The sequence below is a fragment of the Oncorhynchus mykiss genome, chromosome 25 (assembly GCF_057628025.1).
Source record: "Oncorhynchus mykiss isolate SJ-2025 chromosome 25, ASM5762802v1, whole genome shotgun sequence".
NCBI classification, from domain to species: Eukaryota; Metazoa; Chordata; class Actinopteri; order Salmoniformes; family Salmonidae; genus Oncorhynchus; species Oncorhynchus mykiss.
Window position 1 is genome coordinate 84,311,069 of NC_143046.1, and position 21,954 is coordinate 84,333,022.

At 44.1% G+C, this 21,954-nt stretch overlaps 1 protein-coding gene across 1 annotated transcript in view; it reads left to right on the plus strand.

The window, feature by feature from the left end:
- The window catches only part of LOC110504247 (forkhead box protein N3), a 149,108-nt gene that overhangs the window by 78,396 nt on the left and 48,758 nt on the right, over nucleotides 1–21,954 (plus strand). Inside the window, exon 4 of the mRNA XM_036962803.2 lies at nucleotides 5,817–5,884. Within this exon, the coding sequence (XP_036818698.2) occupies nucleotides 5,817–5,884 (68 nt within the window). The remainder of the gene's footprint in view (nucleotides 1–5,816; nucleotides 5,885–21,954) is intronic.

Here is a 21,954-nt window from a genome sequence, read left to right on the forward strand (position 1 = left end):
AGCCGTCGTACCACTCAGGAAGGAGACACGTTCATCTGTACAAACAAACAGTAGTACGCAAGTATAAACACCATGGGACCACGCAGCCGTCATACCACTCAGGAAGGAGACACGTTCATCTGTACAAACAAACAGTAGTACGCAAGTATAAACACCATGGGACCACGCAGCCGTCATACCACTCAGGAAGGAGACACGTTCATCTGTACACACAAACAGTAGTACGCAAGTATAAACACCATGGGACCACGCAGCCGTCATACCACTCAGGAAGGAGACACGTTCATCTGTACACACAAACAGTAGTATGCAAGTATAAACACCATGGGACCACGCAGCCGTCATACCACTCAGGAAGGAGACACGTTCATCTGTACAAACAAACAGTAGTATGCAAGTATAAACACCATGGGACCACGCAGCCGTCACACAACTCAGGAAGGAGACACGTTCATCTGTACAAACAGTAGTACGCAAGTGTAAACACCATGGGACCACGCAGCCGTCATACCACTCAGGAAGGAGACACGTTCATCTGTACAAACAGTAGTACGCAAGTGTAAACACCATGGGACCACGCAGCCGTCATACCACTCAGGAAGGAGACACGTTCATCTGTACAAACAAACAGTAGTACGCAAGTATAAACACCATGGGACCACGCAGTCGTCATACCACTCAGGAAGGAGACACGTTCATCTGTACAAACGAACAGTATAAACACCATGGGACCACGCAGCCGTCATACCACTCAGGAAGGAGACACGTTCATCTGTACAAACAAACAGTAGTACGCAAGTATAAACACCATGGGACCACGCAGCCGTCATACCACTCAGGAAGGAGACACGTTCATCTGTACAAACAAACAGTAGTACGCAAGTATAAACACCATGGGAACACGCAGCCGTCACACCGCTCAGGAAGGAGACATGTTGTGTCTCCTAGAGATGAACGTACTTTGGGGTGAAAAGTGCAAATCAATCCCAGAACAACAGCAAAGGACCTTGTGAAGATGTTCGAGGAAACAGGTACAAAATTATCTATATCCATAGTAAAATGATTCCTATATCGACATAACCTGAATGGTCGCTCAGCAAGGAAGAAGCCATTGCTCCAAAACCGCCATAAAAAAAGCCAGACTACGGTTTGCAACTGCACATGGGGACAAAGATCGTACTTTTTGGAGAAATGTCCTCTGGTCTGATTAATAAAAAATAGTGTAGTTGGCCAGAATGACCAGCGTTACAAGTCCAACACTCTAACCACTAGGCTACCTGCTGCACCAATGACCCCAAGCATACTTCCAAAATTGTGGCAAAATGGCTTAAGGACAACAAAGTCAAGGTATTGGAGTGGCCATCACAAAGCCCTGACCTCAATCCCATAGAAAATGTGTGGGCAGAACTGAAAAAGTGTGTGCGAGCAAGGAAAGGAGGCCTATAAACCTGACTCAGTTACACCAGCTCTATCAGGAGGAATGGGCCTAAATTCACCCAATTTATTGTGGGAAGCATGTGAAAGGCTACCCGAAACATTTGACCCAAGTTAAACAATTTAAAGGCAATGCTACCAAATACTAATTGAGTGTATTTAAACTTCTGACCTACTGGGAATGTGATGAAAGAAATAAAAGCTGAAATAAATCATTCTCTCTACTATTATTCTGACATTTCTCATTCTTAAAATAAAGTGATGATCCTAACTGACCTAAAACAGGGACATTTTACTTGGATTAAATGTCAGGAATTGTGAAAAACTGAATTTAAATGTATTTGGCTAAGGTGTATGTAAACTTCCGACTTCAACTCTGTCTGTTAGGTGAAATACCACAGTGTGCCACCACAGCAGCAAGATTTGTGACCTGTTGCCACAAGAAAAGGGCAACCAGTGAAGAACAAACACCATTGTAAATACATCCCATAATATTTATTTAACATATTTAACATTTATTTTGTGAGTGTAAAGTTTACTGTTCATTTCTGATGTCTATATATATATATATATATATATATTATTTTTTTTTACTTTTGTGAGTGTAATGTTTACTGTTAATTTCTGATGTCTATATTCTTTTTAAACTTTTGTGAGTGTAATGTTTACTGTTCATTTCTGATTGTTCATTTCCCTTTGTTTGTTGTCCATTTCACTTGCTTTGGCAATATTAACATGTGTTTCCCTTGCCAATTAAGCCTTTGAATTGAATTTAATTGTGAGGGGATAGAGCAACAGTCGAATGAGATGGAGAGGGGGTTTGGGGGAGTAGGACAGAGACAGAGAGAGAGAGAGATACTATAGGGAAAGTGTTTGAGAGAGAGAGAGAGAGATATTATAGGGAAAGTGTTTGAGGGAGTAGGACAGTGAGAGAGAGAGAGAGAGAGAGAGAGTTACTATAGGGAAAGTGTTTGAGGGAGTAGGACAGAGAGAGAGAGAGATACTATAGGGAAAGTGTTTGAGGGAGTAGGGCAGAGATAGAGAGAGAGAGATACTATAGGGAAAGTGTTTGAGGGAGTAGGACAGAGAGAGAGAGAGATAGACACTATAGGGAAAGTGTTTGAGGGAGTAGGACAGAGAGAGAGAGAGAGAGAGATACTATAGGGAAAGTGTTTGAGAGAGAGAGAGAGAGAGAGAAACAAAGCCATCACCTACAGAGAGATGAACCTGGAGAAGAGTCCCCTAAGCATGCTGGTCCTGGGGCTCTGTTCACAAACACAAACACACCCTACAGAGCCCCAGGACAACAGCACAATTAGACCCAACCAAATCATGAGAAAACAAAAAGATAATTACTTGACACATTGGAAAGAATTAACAAAAAAACAGAGCAAACTAGCATGCTATTTGGCCCTAAACAGAGAGTACACAGCGGCAGAATACCTGACCACTGTGACTGACCCAAACTTAAGGAAAGCTTTGACTATGTACAGACTCAGTGAGCATAGCCTTGCCATTGAGAAAGGCCGCCGTAGGCAGACATGGCTCTCAAGAGAAGACAGGCTATGTGCTCACTGCCCACAAAATGAGGTGGAAACTGAGCTGCACTTCCTAACCTCCTGCCCAATGTATGACCATATTAGAGAGACATATTTCCCTCAGATTACACAGATCCACAAAGAATTCGAAAACAAATCCAATTTTGAAAAACTCCCATATCTACTGGGTGAAATTCCACAGTGTGCCATCACAGCAGCAAGATTTGTGACCTGTTGCCACGAGAAAAGGGCAACCAGTGAAGAACACACACCATTGTAAATACAACCCATATTTATGCTTATTTATTTTATCTTGTGTCCTTTAACCAATTGTACATTGTTAAAACACTGTATATATATATAATATGACATTTGTAATGTCTTTACTGTTTTGAAACCTCTGTATGTGTAATGTTTACTGTTAATTTTTGTTGTTTTTCACTTTATATATTCACTTTGTATGTTGTCTACCTCACTTGCTTTGGCAATGTTAACACATGTTTCCCATGCCAATAAAGCCCTTGAATTTAATTGAATTGAATTGAGAGAGAGACAGAGAGACAGAGGGAGAGAGACTATAGGGAAAGTGTTTGGGGGAGTAGGACAGAGAGAGAGAGAGAAACTATAGGGAAAGTGTTTGAGGGAGTAGGACAGAGAGAGAGAGAGAGAGAGAGAGAGAGAGAGAGAGATACTATAGGGAAAGTGTTTGAGGGAGTAGGACAGAGAGAGAGAGAGAGAGAGACACTATTAATGAAAGTGTTTGAGGGAGTAGGACAGAGAGAGAGAGAGAGAAAGAGATACTATAGGGAAAGTGTTTGAGGGAGTAGAACAGAGAGAGAGAGAGAGAGAGAGAGAGAGAGAGAGAGAGAGAGAGAGAGAGACTACAGGGAAAGTGTTTGAGGGAGTAGGACAGAGAGAGAGAGAAACTATAGGGAAAGTGTTTGAGGGAGTAGGACAGAGAGAGAGAGAGAGATACTATAGGGAAAGTGTTTGAGGGAGTAGGACAGAGAGAGAGAGATACTATAGGGAAAATGTTTGAGGGAGTAGGACAGAGAGAGGGAGAGAGAGTGATACTATAGGGAAAGTGTTTGAGAGAGAGATAGAGAGAGAGAGAGAGCAAGAGAGAGAGAGAGAGAGAGAGATAGATATTATAGGGAAAGTGTTTGAGGGAGTAGGAGAGAGAGAGAGAGAGAGAGAGAGATGTATGACCCAATGTATGACCATATTAGAGAGACATATTTCCCTCAGATTACACAGATCCACAAAGAATTCGAAAACAAATCCAATTTTGAAAAACTCCCATATCTACTGGGTGGAATTCCACAGTGTGCCATCAGAGCAGCAAGATTTGTGACCTGTTGCCACGAGAAAAGGGCAACCAGTGAAGAACACACACCATTGTAAATACAACCCATATTTATGCTTATTTATTTTATCTTGTGTCCTTTAACCATTTGTACATAGTTAAAACACTGTATATATATATATATATATAATATGACATTTGTAATGTCTTTACTGTTTTGAAACCTCTGTATGTGTAATGTTTACTGTTAATTTTTGTTGTTTTTCACTTTATATATTCACTTTGTATGTTGTCTACCTCACTTGCTTTGGCAATGTTAACACATGTTTCCCATGCCAATAAAGCCCTTGAATTGAATTGAGAGAGAGAAAGAGAGACAGAGGGAGAGAGACTATAGGGAAAGTGTTTGGGGGAGTAGGACAGAGAGAGAGAGACAAACTATAGGGAAAGTGTTTGAGGGAGTAGGACAGAGAGAGAGAGAGAGAGAGAGAGAGAGAGATACTATAGGGAAAGTGTTTGAGGGAGTAGGACAGAGAGAGAGAGAGAGAGAGACACTATTAATGAAAGTGTTTGAGGGAGTAGGACAGAGAGAGAGAGAGAGAGAGAGAGAGAGATACTATAGGGAAAGTGTTTGAGGGAGTAGAACAGAGAGAGAGAGAGAGAGACACTACAGGGAAAGTGTTTGAGGGAGTAGGACAGAGAGAGAGAGAGAAACTATAGGGAAAGTGTTTGAGGGAGTAGGACAGAGAGAGAGAGAGAGAGAGAGAGAGAGATACTATAGGGAAAGTGTTTGAGGGAGTAGGACAGAGAGAGAGAGAGAGAGAGAGATACTATAGGGAAAGTGTTTGAGGGAGTAGGACAGAGAGAGAGAGAGAGAGAGATACTATAGGGAAAGTGTTTGAGGGAGTAGGACAGAGAGAGAGAGAAACTATAGGGAAAGTGTTTGAGGGAGTAGGACAGAGAGAGAGAGAGAGATAGAGATAGAGAGAGAGAGAGAGAGAGAGATACTATAGGAAAAATGTTTGAGGGAGTAGGACAGAGACAGAGAGAGAGATACTATAGGGAAAGTGTTTGAGGGAGTAGGACAGAGAGAGAGAGCTGAGTGAGTTCTTATCCCCTCCCGCTGTACAGATAAAGGCATTAGGAGACTCTGATAACTGTTATCACACACCCACACACTCTCTCAGAGCAAAGTGGTGTCTGTGCGTGTTCATGCGTGTGTGTGTGTGTGTGCAGGCGCATGTGTTTTTCGATGACTGCTCATGTGGTTAGAAGACCACAGTCCGCAGTGTAATTGACTTGTTGAAACCCCCCTTGCTATGTTCTGTATCTGGAGAAATGCTTCTCCATTGGAACATTGTACAGGGTTGTCATTTTGAGAGAGCTGGCAGTAGTGATTAACTGGTGGTAGCGTTATATGAGGACAGCAGCAGCTTTAACTAGTCATTATTGGTCACTCCTGGGGACACATAAAGCTGTTTGATATGAAACATGCCTTACTCGTGCTTTCTGTGGTGATTTCTGTCTGTTTTCTGCAGCATGTCCAGTCCTCCTCTATGGCCAGGGAGTCCCTTCTTCAGAAGAAACGGAGGAGTCCTCCTACAAGGTACCGTCACACGGAGTTTAATATTGTACCGTATTTTCTCACTACCCCCCCTCTTCCATGTCCCTTCCTCACCCCTCACCCCTCACCCCCTTAGTGCACCAGGGTGAACTGAAACCTCCCTCCTTCCACGTTTCTCATTCACCTCAAAGCTGCCGAAGTGGAGATGTTGACTCATTTGCATATGCTCTTTAGATATCTTAAACCTTCCCTCCCTTCAGGTACCTGGATAGATGAAAATAGCCTTAACTCACACTGTGTCAATATAGAATTGGTTCTGCTCTAATAAAACAGAATGTCTCGTAGTCTAAAGGATCCTTTCTGTGTCTGCTCCTCTCCCTCTCTTTCTTTCATTCAGACATTCTTTTTTTTTTGGGGGGGGGGGGGGGGGGGTTATAGAGGGATTCTGGCAACATCCCAGCATCCTCTCCTTTCTCTTGTCTTTCTTCCGTGCTCTACTGTAATCCTATGGAATGGATCGTCCTCTCCCCACCCTCTCTTCCCATGGCTCTGGGTATTGAGAAGGGGTTTGGTGTATAAGTCAGCATTGTTCCTTTGTCACTTGACCAGTGGACCAGTTTTCCAAGTTCCTGCTACTCTGCTGCTGCACATGGTTATGCACAGAGACCTTAATATGGCTATTGTGAAGCCAAAGAGGGAAGGATAGGAAGGAGAGGGAGAGTGTGACGATGTGTGCTGAGAGTCGGGAAGCAAGTTCAGGGAGTGAGTGTTTTAAATAATACATGAAGCATAATACAAAACAAGAAACACGAACAGACATGAAACTGGAATAGAAACAATGACGCCTGGGGAAGGAACCAAAGGGACATATTTAAGGGACGGTAATCAGGGAGGTGATGGAGTCCAGGTGAGTCAGATGACGCGCGGGTGCGCGTAACGATGGTGACAGGTGTGCGCCGTAACGAGCAGCCTGGTGACCTAGAGGCCGGAGAGGGAGCACACGTGACAGAGAGGGAAGGATAGGAGGGAGAAGTGGAAAACATGAGGGAGAGAGGAGTTTTGAAAGAAGCAGCCTGGTGACCTAGAGGCCGGAGAGGGAGCACAGTGACAGAGAAGGAAGGATAGGAGGGAGAAGTGGAAAACATGAGGGAGAGAGGAGTTTTGAAAGAAGCAGCCTGGTGACCTAGAGGCCGGAGAGGGAGCACAGTGACAGAGAAGGAAGGATAGGAGGGAGAAGTGGAAAACATGAGGGAGAGAGGAGTTTTGAAAGAAGCAGCCTGGTGACCTAGAGGCCGGAGAGGGAGCACACGTGACAGAGAAGGAAGGATAGGAGGGAGAAGTGGAAAACATGAGGGAGAGAGGAGTTTTGAAAGAAGGAAAAAGAGGAGTAAAATACAGAAGCAGTCAAAAGTTTGGACACACCTACTCATTCAAGGCTTTCTCTTTATTTTTTATTAATTGTAGAATATAAAACACGTTTTGATTTGTTTATCACTTGTTTGGTTATTTCAAAGTTTCGATGTCTTCACCATTATGTAGAATACATTTTGATTTCTTAAAACTGTAATGAGTAGGTGCTTCCAAACTTTTGGCTGGTACTGTATCAGTTTCTAGGAGGCAACGAAGGAGAGACACAAATAAAGGGAAAGTCTTCTATTGTTGTGTTCCACTGGGGGTGTGGCTAGTGTTCCAGTGGGGGTGTGGCTAGTGTTCCACTGGGGGTGTGGCTAGTGTTCCACTGGGGGTGTGGCTAGTGTTCCAGTGGGGGTGTGGCTAGTGTTCCACTGGGGGTGTGGCTAGTGTTCCACTGGGGGTGTGGCTAGTGTTCCAGTGGGGGTGTGGCTAGTGTTCTACTGGGGGTGTGGCTAGTGTTCCACTGGGGATGTGGCTAGTGTTCCACTGGGGGTGTGGCTAGTGTTCCACTGGGGGTGTGGCTAGTGTTCCACTGGGGGTGTGGCTAAGGTACTGGCTATAAAATACACATCAGGAATGGTACACTATTTTCTATCATGTATGGCTCTGGACATTTTGGATTGAAGACCATTGTTGTCAGTTAACTGGACTCAATCTCCCAGTCAGTTAACTGGACTCAATCTCCCAGTCAGTTAACTGGATTCAATCTCCCAGTCAGTTAACTGGACTCAATCTCCCAGTCAGTTAACTGGAATCAATCTCCCAGTCAGTTAACTGGATTCAATCTCCCAGTCAGTTAACTGGACTCAATCTCCCAGTCAGTTAACTGGACTCAATCTTCCAGTCAGTTAACTGGATTCAATCTCCCAGTCAGTTAACTGGACTCAATCTCTCAGTCAGTTAACTGGACTCAATATCCCAGTCAGTTAACTGGACTCAATCTCTCAGTCAGTTAACTGGACTCAATCTCCCAGTCAGTTAACTGGACTCAATCTCCCAGTCAGTTAACTGGATTCAATCTCCCAGTCAGTTAACTGGACTCAATCTCTCAGTCAATTAACTGGACTCAATATCCCAGTCAGTTAACTGGACTCAATCTCCCAGTCAGTTAACTGGACTCAATCTCCCAGTCAGTTAACTGGACTCAATCTCCCAGTCAGTTAACTGGACTCAAATCCCCTGTCAGTTAACTGGATTCAATCTCCCAGTCAGTTAACTGGACTCAAATCCCCTGTCGGTTAACTGGATTCAATCTCCCAGTCAGTTAACTGGACTCAATCTCCCAGTCAGTTAACTGGATTCAAATCCCCCAGTCAGTTAACTGGATTCAAATCCCCCAGTCAGTTAACTGTACCCAAATCCCTCAGTCAGTTAACTGTACCCAAATCAAATCAAATCAAATCAAATCAAATCAAATTTTATTTGTCACATACACATGGTTAGCAGATGTTAATGCGAGTGTAGCGAAATGCTTGTGCTTCTAGTTCCGACAATGCAGTAATAACAAGTAATCTAACTAACAATTCCAAAACTACTGTCTTGTACACAGTGTAAGGGGATAAAGAATATGTACATAAGGATATATGAATGAGTGATGGTACAGAGCAGCATAGGCAAGATACAGTAGATGGTATCGGGTACAGTATGTACAAATGAGATGAGTATGTAAACAAAGTGGCATAGTATAGTATAAAGTGGCTAGTGATACATGTATTACATAAGGATACCGTCGATGATATAGAGTACAGTATATACGTATGCATATGAGATGAATAATGTAGGGTAAGTAACATTTATATAAGGTAGCATTGTTTAAAGTGGCTAGTGATATATTTACATCATTTCCCATCAATTCCCATTATTAAAGTGGCTGGAGTTGAGTCAGTGTCAGTGTGTTGGCAGCAGACACTCAGTGTTAGTGGTGGCTGTTTAACAGTCTGATGGCCTTGAGATAGAAGCTGTTTTTCAGTCTCTCGGTCCCAGCTTTGATGCACCTGTACTGACCTCGCCTTCTGGATGATAGCGGGGTGAACAGGCAGTGGCTCGGGTGGTTGATGTCCTTGATGATCTTTATGGCCTTCCTGTGACATCGGGTGGTGTAGGTGTCCTGGAGGGCAGGTAGTTTGCCCCCGGTGATGCGTTGTGCAGACCTCACTACCCTCTGGAGAGCCTTACGGTTGAGGGCGGTGCAGTTGCCATACCAGGCGGTGATACAGCCCGCCAGGATGCTCTCGATTGTGCATCTGTAGAAGTTTGTGAGTGCTTTTGGTGACAAGCCGAATTTCTTCAGCCTCCTGAGGTTGAAGAGGCGCTGCTGCGCCTTCTTCACGATGCTGTCTGTGTGAGTGGACCAATTCAGTTTGTCTGTGATGTGTATGCCGAGGAACTTAAAACTTGCTACCCTCTCCACTACTGTTCCATCGATGTGGATAGGGGGGTGTTCCCTCTGCTGTTTCCTGAAGTCCACAATCATCTCCTTAGTTTTGTTGACGTTGAGTGTGAGGTTATTTTCCTGACACCACACTCCAAGGGCCCTCACCTCCTCCCTGTAGGCCGTCTCATCGTTGTTGGTAATCAAGCCTACCACTGTTGTGTCGTCCGCAAACTTGATGATTGAGTTGGAGGCGTGCGTGGCCACGCAGTCGTGGGTGAACAGGGAGTACAGGAGAGGGCTCAGAACGCACCCTTGTGGGGCCCCAGTGTTGCGGATCAGCGGGGAGGAGATGTTGTTGCCTACCCTCACCACCTGGGGGCGGCCCGTCAGGAAGTCCAGTACCCAGTTGCACAGGGCGGGGTCGAGACCCAGGGTCTCGAGCTTGATGACGAGCTTTGAGGGTACTATGGTGTTGAATGCCGAGCTGTAGTCGATGAACAGCATTCTCACATAGGTATTCCTCTTGTCCAGATGGGTTAGGGCAGTGTGCAGTGTGGTTGAGATTGCATCGTCTGTGGACCTATTTGGGCGGTAAGCAAATTGGAGTGGGTCTAGGGTGTCAGGTAGGGTGGAGTTGATATGGTCCTTGACTAGTCTCTCAAAGCACTTCATGATGACGGATGTGAGTGCTACGGGGCGGTAGTCATTTAGCTCAGTTACCTTAGCTTTCTTGGGAACAGGAACAATGGTGGCCCTCTTGAAGCATGTGGGAACAGCAGACTGGTATAGGGATTGATTGAATATGTCCGTAAACACACCGGCCAGCTGGTCTGCGCATGCTCTGAGGGCGCGGCTGGGGATGCCATCTGGGCCTGCAGCCTTGCGAGGGTTAACACGTTTAAATGTCTTACTCACCTCGGCTGCAGTGAAGGAGAGACCGCATGTTTTCGTTGCAGGCCGTGTCAGTGGCACTGTATTGTCCTCAAAGCGGGCAAAAAAGTTATTTAGTCTGCCTGGGAGCAAGACATCCTGGTCCGTGACTGGGCTGGATTTCTTCCTGTAGTCCGTGATTGACTGTAGACCCTGCCACATGCCTCTTGTGTCTGAGCCGTTGAATTGAGATTCTACTTTGTCTCTGTACTGGCGCTTAGCTTGTTTGATAGCCTTGCGGAGGGAATAGCTGCACTGTTTGTATTCGGTCATGTTACCAGACACCTTGCCCTGATTAAAAGCAGTGGTTCGCGCTTTCAGTTTCACACGAATGCTGCCATCAATCCACGGTTTCTGGTTAGGGAATGTTTTAATCGTTGCTATGGGAACGACATCTTCAACGCACGTTCTAATGAACTCGCACACCGAATCAGCGTATTCGTCAATGTTGTTATCTGACGCAATACGAAACATCTCCCAGTCCACGTGATGGAAGCAGTCTTGGAGTGTGGAGTCAGCTTGGTCGGACCAGCGTTGGACAGACCTCAGTGTGGGAGCCTCTTGTTTTAGTTTCTGTCTGTAGGCAGGGATCAACAAAATGGAGTCGTGGTCAGCTTTTCCGAAAGGGGGGCGGGGCAGGGCCTTATATGCGTCGCGGAAGTTAGAGTAACAATGGTCCAAGGTCTTTCCTCCCCTGGTTGCGCAATCGATATGCTGATAAAATTTGGGGAGTCTTGTTTTCAGATTAGCCTTGTTAAAATCCCCAGCTACAATGAATGCAGCCTCCGGATAAATTGTTTCCAGTTTGCAGAGAGTTAAATAAAGTTCGTTCAGAGCCATCGATGTGTCTGCTTGGGGGGGGATATATACGGCTGTGATTATAATCGAAGAGAATTCTCTTGGTAGATAATGCGGTCTACATTTGATTGTGAGGAATTCTAAATCAGGTGAACAGAAGGATTTGAGTTCCTGTATGTTTCTTTCATCACACCATGTCACGTTGGCCATGAGGCATACGCCCCCTCCCCTCTTCTTACCAGAAAGATGTTTGTTTCTGTCTGCGCGATGTGTGGAGAAACCCGTTGGCTGCACCGCTTCGGATAGCGTCTCTCCAGTGAGCCATGTTTCAGTGAAGCAAAGGACGTTACAGTCTCTGATGTCCCTCTGGAATGCTACCCTTGCTCGGATTTCATCAACCTTGTTGTCAAGAGACTGGACATTGGCAAGAAGAATGCTAGGGAGTGGTGCGCGCTGTGCCCGTCTCCGGAGTCTGACCAGAAGACCGCCTCGTTTCCCTCTCTTTCGGAGTCGTTTTTTTGGGTCGCTGCATAGGATCCACTCCGTTGTCCTGTTTGTAAGGCAGAACACAGGATCCGCGTCGCGAAAAACATATTCTTGGTCGTACTGATGGTGAGTTGATGCTGATCTTATATTCAGTAGTTCTTCTCGACTGTATGTAATGAAACCTAAGATGACCTGGGGTACTAATGTAAGAAATAACACGTAAAAAAACAAAAAACTGCATAGTTTCCTAGGAACGCGAAGTGAGGCGGCCATCTCTGTCGGCGCCGGAAGTCCCCCAGTCAGTTAACTGGATTCAAATCCCTCAGTCAGTTAACTGTACCCAAATCTCCCAGTCAGTTAACTGTACCCAAATCCCCCAGTCAGTTAACTGTACCCAAATCTCCCAGTCAGTTAACTGTACCCAAATCCCCCAGTCAGTTAACTGTACCCAAATCCCCCAGTCAGTTAACTGTACCCAAATCCCCCAGTCAGTTAACTGTACCCAAATCCCCCAGTCAGTTAACTGGATTAAAATCCCCCAGTCAGTTAACTGTACCCAAATCCCCCAGTCAGTTAACTGTACCCAAATCCCCCAGTCAGTTAACTGGATTCAAATCCCCCAGTCAGTTAACTGGATTCAAATCCCCCAGTCAGTTAATTGTACCCAAATCCCCCAGTCAGTTAACTGTACCCAAATCCCCCCGTCAGTTAACTGGATTATAATCCCCCAGTCAGTTAACTGGATTCAAATCCCCCAGTCAGTTAATTGTACCCAAATCCCCCAGTCAGTTAACTGTACCCAAATCCCCCAGTCAGTTAACTGTACCCAAATCCCCCAGTCAGTTAACTGTACCCAAATCCCCCAGTCAGTTAACTGTACCCAAATCTCCCAGTCAGTTAACTGGATTCAAATCCCCCAGTCAGTTAATTGTACCCAAATCCCCCAGTCAGTTAACTGTACCCAAATCCCCCAGTCAGTTAACTGGATTCAAATCCCCCAGTCAGTTAACTGGACTCAATCAGTCGGTCAGTTAATTTGACTCAATCCCCCACTCAGTGAGGAAGACATGGAGCTTCACCTTCTGGATGTTGCCATGGTAATGGTTAGCGCTGGCCACCTGGAGTATTGTTGCCATGGTTGCGAAACGTCAGTAGACATCTTCCACAAGCTTTTATGTCATGGAGGAGAGGGCGATAAGTGTTTGAGATAAAATTAATAATCTTCTAGATTATACCATTATCCTTGGTGAGATGTGTTAATTATAGTCCTTGATCAACTTTAATCCTCTCTCTCAATTGTTCTACCTCTCATACTTCCTCTAATCCCCCCCTCTCTCATTATCTCTCTCTCTCTCTCTCTCTCTCTCTCTCTCTCTCTCTCTCTCTCTCTCTCTCATTCTCTCTCTCTCTCCCTCTCCCATTATCTCTCTCTCTCTCTCTCTCTCTATCTCTCTCTCTCTCCCTCTCTCTCTCTCCCTCTCTCTCTCTCCCTCTCTCCCTCTCTCCCTCTCTCTCTCTCTCCCTCTCTCATTCTCTCTCTCTCTCCCTCTCTTTCTCTCTCTCTCTCTCTCTCTCATTCTCTCTCTCTCGCCCTCTCTCATTATCTATCTATTTCTCTCTCTCTCTCTCTCTCTCTCTCTCTCTCAGTCTCCTGCACCTGCGAGTTACTGGATGTTCATGCAGTCCTTAGACAGCTGACAGACAGCCTCTCCACACCACTGTTACTAAGACTGACACTTAGAGGGAGGAGTGTTTAGTACGAACTCTGCTGCTGTAGAGCCTGGTATTTCCTGGAGAGGGAGGGAAGGAGGGAGGGATAGTGCACCTGTATCGGAAGGTACTGTGTGTGGGAGGAACATCTGTCGAAAGCAGCAAAACGAAACATGATCTGAACTGCAGGCCCACTCACACACGCGCGTGCACACACACGTCTTGAACTAAAAATAAAACCCAAAATTGAATAGACACCAGTAAGCACGCTCACTGATGTGTGTATGTGTGTGTTGCCTTGCCCGTTGAGCAGGTCTTGAGTGTGTTGGGGGACTGACAAACTAGCCCTATATTATTGAACCACTATTATGATGACACACACACTCCTCCATCCCCTCCAACTGCTGGACATTTTGGAGTGCCAACAGAATAAGATCTTCAAATGTAAGGCACGACTTTTGTGTCGCACCTGCCTGGTTGAAATATGTTGTTCATGTGTTGGTATGTGTGTCCTCAGATAATCGCATGGTTTGCTTTCGCTGTAAAGCTTTTTTGGAATCTAACACGGCGGCTGGATTAACAACAAGTTAAGCTTTATTTTCATGTATTGCAGTGATTTTATAAAAGTTAAATATTTATAGTATTTGAATTTGGCGCTCTACAATTTCACCGGATGTTGTCGAGGTCGGACGTTCGCGTCCCACTGATACGAAAGATGTTAAATATAAGAATGAGTGTGAGTTTTTATCACAATCCGGCTCGTGGGAAGTGATGAGAGTTCTTATAGGACCAGGGACCAGAATAACTCACCACAGGTTAATGAGAAGGGTGTGCTTGAAAGGATGCACTCTGCAATGTTGGTTTGTATTGGAGAGTCTCAGTCTTAAATCATTTTCCACACACAGTCTGTGTCTGTATTTAGTTTTCAGGCTAGTCAGGGCTGAGAATCCACTCTCACATAGGTACGTGGTTGCAAAGGGCATCAGTGTCTTAACAGCGCAATTTGCCAAGGCAGGATACTCTAAGTGCAGCCCAATCCAGAAATCTGGCAGTGGCTTCTGATTAAATTAAATTTTCACAGAACCTCTTGATGCAATTTTGATGAGGCTCTCTTGTTCAGATATCGGTAAGTGGACTGGAGGCAGGGCATGAAAGGGATAACGAATCTAGTGGTTTGTGTCATCCGTTTCGGGAAGGTACCTGCGTAATTGCGCTCCCAGCTCACTCAGGTGCTTTCCTATATTACATTTGACATCGTCCATGAGCTTGAGTTCATTTGCACATAAAAAATCATACAATGATGGAAAGACATGTGTGTTGTCCTTGTTAATGCAGACAGAGAAGACCTCCAACTTCTGAATCATAGCCTCAATTTTGTCCCGTACAGTGGCTTGCGAAAGTATTCACAGCCTTGACATGTTTCCTATTTTGTTGCCCTACAACCTGGAATTAAATGAGATTTTTGGGGGGTTTTGTATCATTTGATTTACACAACATGCCTACCACTTTGAAGATGCAAAACATTTTTTATTGTGAAACAAACAAGAAATAAGACAAAAAATCTGAAACATCACAAATGGTCCTTTTGTTCGATTAATTCCGTCTATATATATCCAAAATGTCCATATATTTGGCGCGTTTGATCCAGAAAAACACTGGTTGATCCAGAAAAACACTGAAACATCTACAAATTATCTCAAACGTTACCTGTAAACTTTGCCAAAACATTTCAAACTACTTTTGTAATACAACTTTAGGTATATTTTAAAGTAAATAATCAATTAAATTGAAGACGGGATGATCTGTGTTCAATACAGGAAGAAAACAAACTGACTCTACCTTTCTGGTCACGCGCCTCTATCTAACAGTACACTTGAAGTGATCCTCGTTTTGAACAGGGCTACTTCTTCATTACCTTCATTACACAAAGGAAAAACCTCAACCAATTTCTAGACTGGTGACATCCAGTGGAAGCGGTAATCTGGATTCCCAATGAAAACTCATTGAAAAGAGAGTGACCTCAAAAAAATATATATCTGAATGGTTTGTCCTCAGGGTTTCACCTGCTACATAAGTTTTGTTATACCCACAGACATGATTCAAACAGTTTTAGAAACTTCAGAGTGTTTTCTATCCAAATATACTAATAATATGCATATCTTATCTTCTGGGGATGAGTAGCAGGCAGTTGAGTTTGGGCATGCATTTCATCTGGATGTGAAAATACTTCCCCCTCTCACCAAGAAGTTAACAGAGTTAACCATTTTCACTGTGGTGTCCAAAACGTCTTCCAAGCTGTCAGGCATTCCTCGCTCCAAAAACTCCTCTGGGTTATTTTTAAAATTGGCATGTTTTGTTTCTAAATGTCTGCGCACGAGTGAAGGTTTCATCGAGTTGTGAGATGGTACTTTTGCACATATGACACACTGTGGCTGAGGAAAGGCACTACTCCCAATATAAGTGAAGTCAATGTAGTTCTCATCATATTTGCTCCTCTTCGATGATCTGACATCCCTGTCTGTTGTTCGGTGCTTTCCCAGGTAAGGGGGCAGTAGCTCTTCAGCTGCATCAGATTCACAACTGTCAGTGTCCATGCTAGCTGGGCGAACAACAAATGTAGAATTACTGATGCTAGCATTGGATGTGCTCGTGGAAACTTGTGTCATCGACAGGTGCAGGTGTAGATAGTACTGCTGGTAGTAGCAGCTGGTAGTAGCAGTACTACCAGTAGAGCTGGTATTTGTCTCTTTGGACATGGGCCTTACTTTTTTTTAACCTTTTATCAATTTTCGAGGAAACGGAATGAGCAGCAGCTACGTTTGGCTACATACAGACCGTTAGTGGAATTCCCGTGAGAGACTAACGGTTAATGTGATTGGATGTTATTTATTTGACTAGGCTATCTGTTTTGACATTGTGTTGTTATTTCGCTGAACACCAGATGGTTTAATTGTATTTTTTGCCAGTGAAGCCATGCAACTCAGACGAGAAAAAAACCTCACCCAAATGTACAGCCCCATTGGAAAATCTAAATCGACTGTTTGAAAACTGAAAAAGAGTTGTATTATTATAATTAAAAAAAAATGTGTATCACATTTTTATTTTGCATACCCCCGACGACATTGCTTGTTCTAGACAATTCTGTGCTTCCAACTTTGTGGCAACAGTTTGGGGAAGGCCCTTTCCTGTTTAAGCATGACAATGCTCCCATGCTCAAAGCGAGGTCCATACAGAAATGGTTTGCCAAGATCTGTTTGGAAAAACTTGACTGGCCTGCACAGAGCCCTGACCTCAACCTCATCGAACACCTTTGGGATTAATTGGAATGCCGACTGTGAGCCAGGCCTAATTGCCAACATCAGTGCCCGACCTCACTAATGCTCTTGTGGCTGAATGGAAGTCCCTGAAGCAAAGTTCCAACATCTAGTGGAAAGTCTTCCCATAAAGAGTGGAGGCTGTTATAGCAGCAAAGGGGGAACCAACTACATATTAATGGCCAAGATTTTGGAATGAAATGTTCGACGAGCAGGTGTCCACATACTTTTGGCCATTTAGTGTATTTAGTCAGATTGTATAGTCAAATTAACTTATCCACAGCCTCAATTAGCTATAATGTGTATTACTGTAACCCAGTGTTTGTCTCGTCTGAGTATGATGTGTGTGTGTGTGTGTGTGTGTGCTCTTCCTCCTCTTCCTCCTCCTGCTCCTCCTCCTCATCTTCCTCTCTGCTTTACACTAATGCACCAGGTCAATACATCAATAGGGTGTCGGTGTGTGTGTGTGTGTGTGTCGTGATGTGATGTGATGTGTGTATGTGTGTTGCTGTGTGTGTGTGTCGGTGTCGGTGTGTGTTTGTGCATTCGTGCATGTGAGGCTGCTTTCAGTATGTTTCTACTTTTATTGAATGATGCAGAGAATCATATTGAAGGATGTATAGCACAGGGTGTAGGTGTGTGTTTGTGTCTGTGTGTGTGTGTCGTGATGTGATGTGTGTGTATGTGTGTTGCTGTGTGTGTGTGTCGGTGTTGGTGTCTCGGTGTGTTTGTGTATGTCGGTGTGTGTGTCGGTGTGTGTGTGTGTGTGTACACACACACACACACACACACACACACACAGCAACACACACAGCAACACACAAACACACACACACACACACACACACACACACATACACACTCTCAGCTCTGAGAATTTGAAGAAGAGCTGAGTACAGGAGCACTGATGAACGTGTGTATAGATGGATATGTATATGGCAGTGGACTGAAGACACAGAATATCACAGTGGAATCACTTTCCATACCACAGCTCTCTCCTATGGGTACACAGAGCATATCAGGAAGTGATTTCCATACCACAGCCCTTTCCTATGGGTACACAGAGCATATCAGGAAGTGATTTCCATACCACAGCCCTCTCCTATGGGTACACAGAGCATATCAGGAAGTGATTTCCATACCACAGCCCTCTCCTATGGGTACACAGAGCATATCAGGAAGTGATTTCCATACCACAGCCCTCTCCTATGGGTACACAGAGCATATCAGGAAGTGATATCCTCTCTATAGCTCCCACTGCCGAAAACAAACCATTACTAAGTACAGCATGTACTGTAGGTCCGTACCGACCATAGTGGCTTGTTACCAAACATTCTGAAAGAGATACTTTTCTCATCACACTTTAATGCTTCCTGACTTTTCTTATGCAGAAAGTTAAAGGGTTTTCTTGTAGTTGTATGAAATGTCTTCCTGTCCTTCCTGTCTTCGTGATGTTCCCTTAACGATATGAGAGTGATTAGGATCCTTGCTGATGGAGTTATGAATAGACGTATCATATTCTATTGGTAAATAAATATCATAGATATACATTAAATGTATAATGCAGAGAAAGAGAGAGAGAGAGATAGAGAGAGAGAGAGAGAACAAGTGAGCTGTCTTCTATTTCTCTCTCTGTTATCCTTTTTCCCCTCCTTTCCACTTCCTTATTCAGGTGATAAGTCAAAGGACGGAAAGAAAGAGAGAGAGAGAGAGAGACAGAGCGAGAGAGAGAGAGAGAGAGAGAGAGAGAGAGAGAGAGAGAGAGAGAGAGACATGACATTTGTATATAGCCAACACTGTATATAGCCAACACTGTATATAGCCAACACTGTATATAGCCAACACTGTACATAGCCAACACTGTACATAGCCAACACTGTACATAGCCAACACTGTACATAGCCAACACTGTACATAGCCAACACTGTACATAGCCAACACTGTATATAGCCAACACTGTATATAGGCAACACTGTATATAGCCAACACTGTATATAGCCAACACTGTATATAGCCAACACTGTATATAGCCAACACTGTATATAGGCAACACTGTATATAGCCAACACTGTATATAGCCAACACTGTATATAGCCAACACTGTATATAGCCAACACTGTATATAGCCAACACTGTATATAGCCATAATATGACATTTGAAATGTCTCTATTCCTTTGGAACATTTGTGAGTAATGTTTACTGTAAATTTTGTATTGTTTATTTTACTCTTTTTTGTTGTTTTCTATTCACTTGCTTTGGCAATGTAAACATATGTTTCCCACGACAATAAAGCCCTTAAATGAATTGAGAGAATGAAGAAGAAAAATAAACGGTCCGCCATAGGACAACAAAGTGTGTGAAAGTGTGTGTGTGAACTAGGAGCTGTCTCCTCTCCTCCCTCCTACCCTCCTCTCATCCTCTCATCCTCCTCTCTCTCACTCCTCCTTTTATCTCCTCTTTGTTCCACAAGAGTTGCATCAAAGATGATGGGTCTGAAGACTCGGAATATCGATTCTCCTTTAAAAACAATGAAACTATTCTCATTTCACTCCATCTGTCTCTCTTTTCTCTCTCTCTCTCTCCCTCTCTCTCTCTCTCTCTCTCTCTCTCTTCCCCTTTCTCTCTCTATCTCTCTCTTCCCCTCTCTCTCTCTCTCTCGCTCTGTCTCTCTCTCTCTGTCTCTCTCTCTCTCTTCCCCTCTCTCTCTCTCTCTCTCTCTCTCTTTCCTTTCTCTCTCTCTCTCTCTCTCTCTCTCTCTCTCTCTCTCTCTTCCCTTCTCTCTCTCTCGTCCCCTCTCTCTCTCTCTCGTCCCCTCTCTCGCTCTCTCTCTCTCTTCCCCTCTCTCTCTCTCTCTATCTCTCTCTCTCTCTCTCCCTCTCTGTCTCTCTCTCTCTCTGTCTCTCTGTCTCTCTCTCTCTTCCCCTCTCTCTCTCTCTCTCTCTCTCTCTCTCTCTCTCTCTCTTCCCCTCTCTCTCTCTCTCTCTCCTCTCTCTTTCCTCTCTATTTCAAATGTCATATTATGGTTATATACAGTGTTGTAACGACGTGCAAATAGTTAAAGTACAAAAGGGGAAAATAAATCAACATACAGTTGAAGTCGGAAGTTTACCTACACCTTAGCCAAATACGTTTAAACTCAGTTTTTCACAATTCCTGACATTTAATCCAAGTAAAAATCCCCTGTTTTAGGTCAGTTAGGATCACCACTTTATTTTAAGAATGTGTAATGTCAGAATAATAGTAGAGAGAATGATTTATTTCAGCTTTTGTTTCTTTCATCACATTCCCAGTGGGTCAGGAGTTTACATACACTCATACACTCGACCAACTTCTTGACTGATATCTTGAGAAATTTGTGAAGTGCACCAGTCCCTCCTGCAGCAAAGCACCCCCACAACATGATGCTGCCACCCCCGTGCTTCACGGTTGGGATGGTGTTCTTCGGCTCGCAAGCCTCCACCTTTTTCTTCAACATAAATATGGTCATTATGGCCAAACAGTTCTATTTTTGTTTCATCAGACCAGAGGACATTTCTAAAAAAGTACGATCTTTGTCCCCGTGTCCAGTTGCAAACCCTAGTCTGCCTTTTTCATGGCGGTTTTGGAGCAGTGGCTTCTTCCTTGCTGAGCGGCCTTTCAGGTTATGTTGATATAGGACTCGTTTTACTGTGGATATAGATACGTTTATACTTGTTTCCTCCAACATCTTCACAAGGTCCTTTGCTGTTGTTCTGGGATTGATTTGCACTTTTTGCACCAAAGTACGTTCATCTCTAGGAGACATTAAGGCACAGTCAACTTTGTGCATGTAAACTTCTGACCCACTAGAATTGTGATACAGTGAATTATGTGAAATTGAAATGTGAAATAATCTGTCTGTAAACTATTGTTGGAAAAATGGTTTGTTTCATGCACAAAGTAGATTTCCTAACCGACATGCCAAAACTATAGTTTGTTAACAATACATCTGTGAAGTGTTTGAAAAATGAGTTTTAATGACTCCAACCAAAGTGTCTGTAAACTCCTGACTTCAGCTGTAAATATGGGTTGTATTTACAATGGTGTGTGTTCTTCACTGGTTGCCCTTTTCTTGTGGCAACAGGTCACAAATCTTGCTGCTGTGATGCACACTGTGGAATTTCACCCAGTAGATATGGGAGTTTATCAAAACTGGGTTTGTTTTCGAATTCTTTGTGGATCTGTGTAATCTGAGGGAAATATGTCTCTCTCTCTCTCTCTCTCTCTCTCTCTCTCTCTCTCTCTCTCTCTCTCTCTCTCCCTCTCTCTCTCTGTATCTCTGTCTCTCTCTCACTCTCTCTCTCTTTCTTTCTGTCTCACTCACTCTCTCTGTCTCTCTCTCTCTCTTTCGTTGTCTGTGGGTGGTTGGTTCTGTGAGGTAGCATGTTTTCTGCTTCAAAGCATCTTACCCTCTTCATTTTCTCCTCGTTATCCCTCTTTTTATCTTCAGTCTCTGATGTGTCAGAGTGAGTCAGAGGTGTGTGTGTGCGTGTGCTGGTGTGCGCATGTGTGTGTGTGTGTGTGTTTGTGTGTGTGTGTTTGTGTGTGTGTGTGTGTGTCTGTGTGTTCGTGTGTGTGTGTGTGTCTGTATATGTTCATGCGTGTGTGTGTGTGTGTGTGTGTGTGTGTGTGTGTGTGTGTGTATATGTGTGTGTGTGTGTGTGTGTGTGTGCGTGCGTGCGTGCGAGCGAGCGTGTGTGTCCGCTAGCAGCCTTGACCCTTGTCTCCTGGGTCTGCCTGTCTGTCCGGGGGATGAAACAGTTTCCTCACATCTATCGAAACCACACCTAGAACACCATCCTGCTATTGGTCACACCCACTTAACTACCAGTCTGTTATTGGTCACTCCCACTTAGATAACAATCTGCTATTGGTCACTCCCACTTAGATACCAGTCTGCTACTGGTCGTTGTTATTGGCCCTAAGCTTGTGTTTGATATGTCTGCTACCATCATTGATCCCTGTTCCTCCCTCCATTACTCTTTCTCTCTATCTTTCTCTTGTTCCCGATCCATTGGGTGGGTGTAGCGTCTGCTTTTATGACTGAACAGATATGATCCGTAGGTGT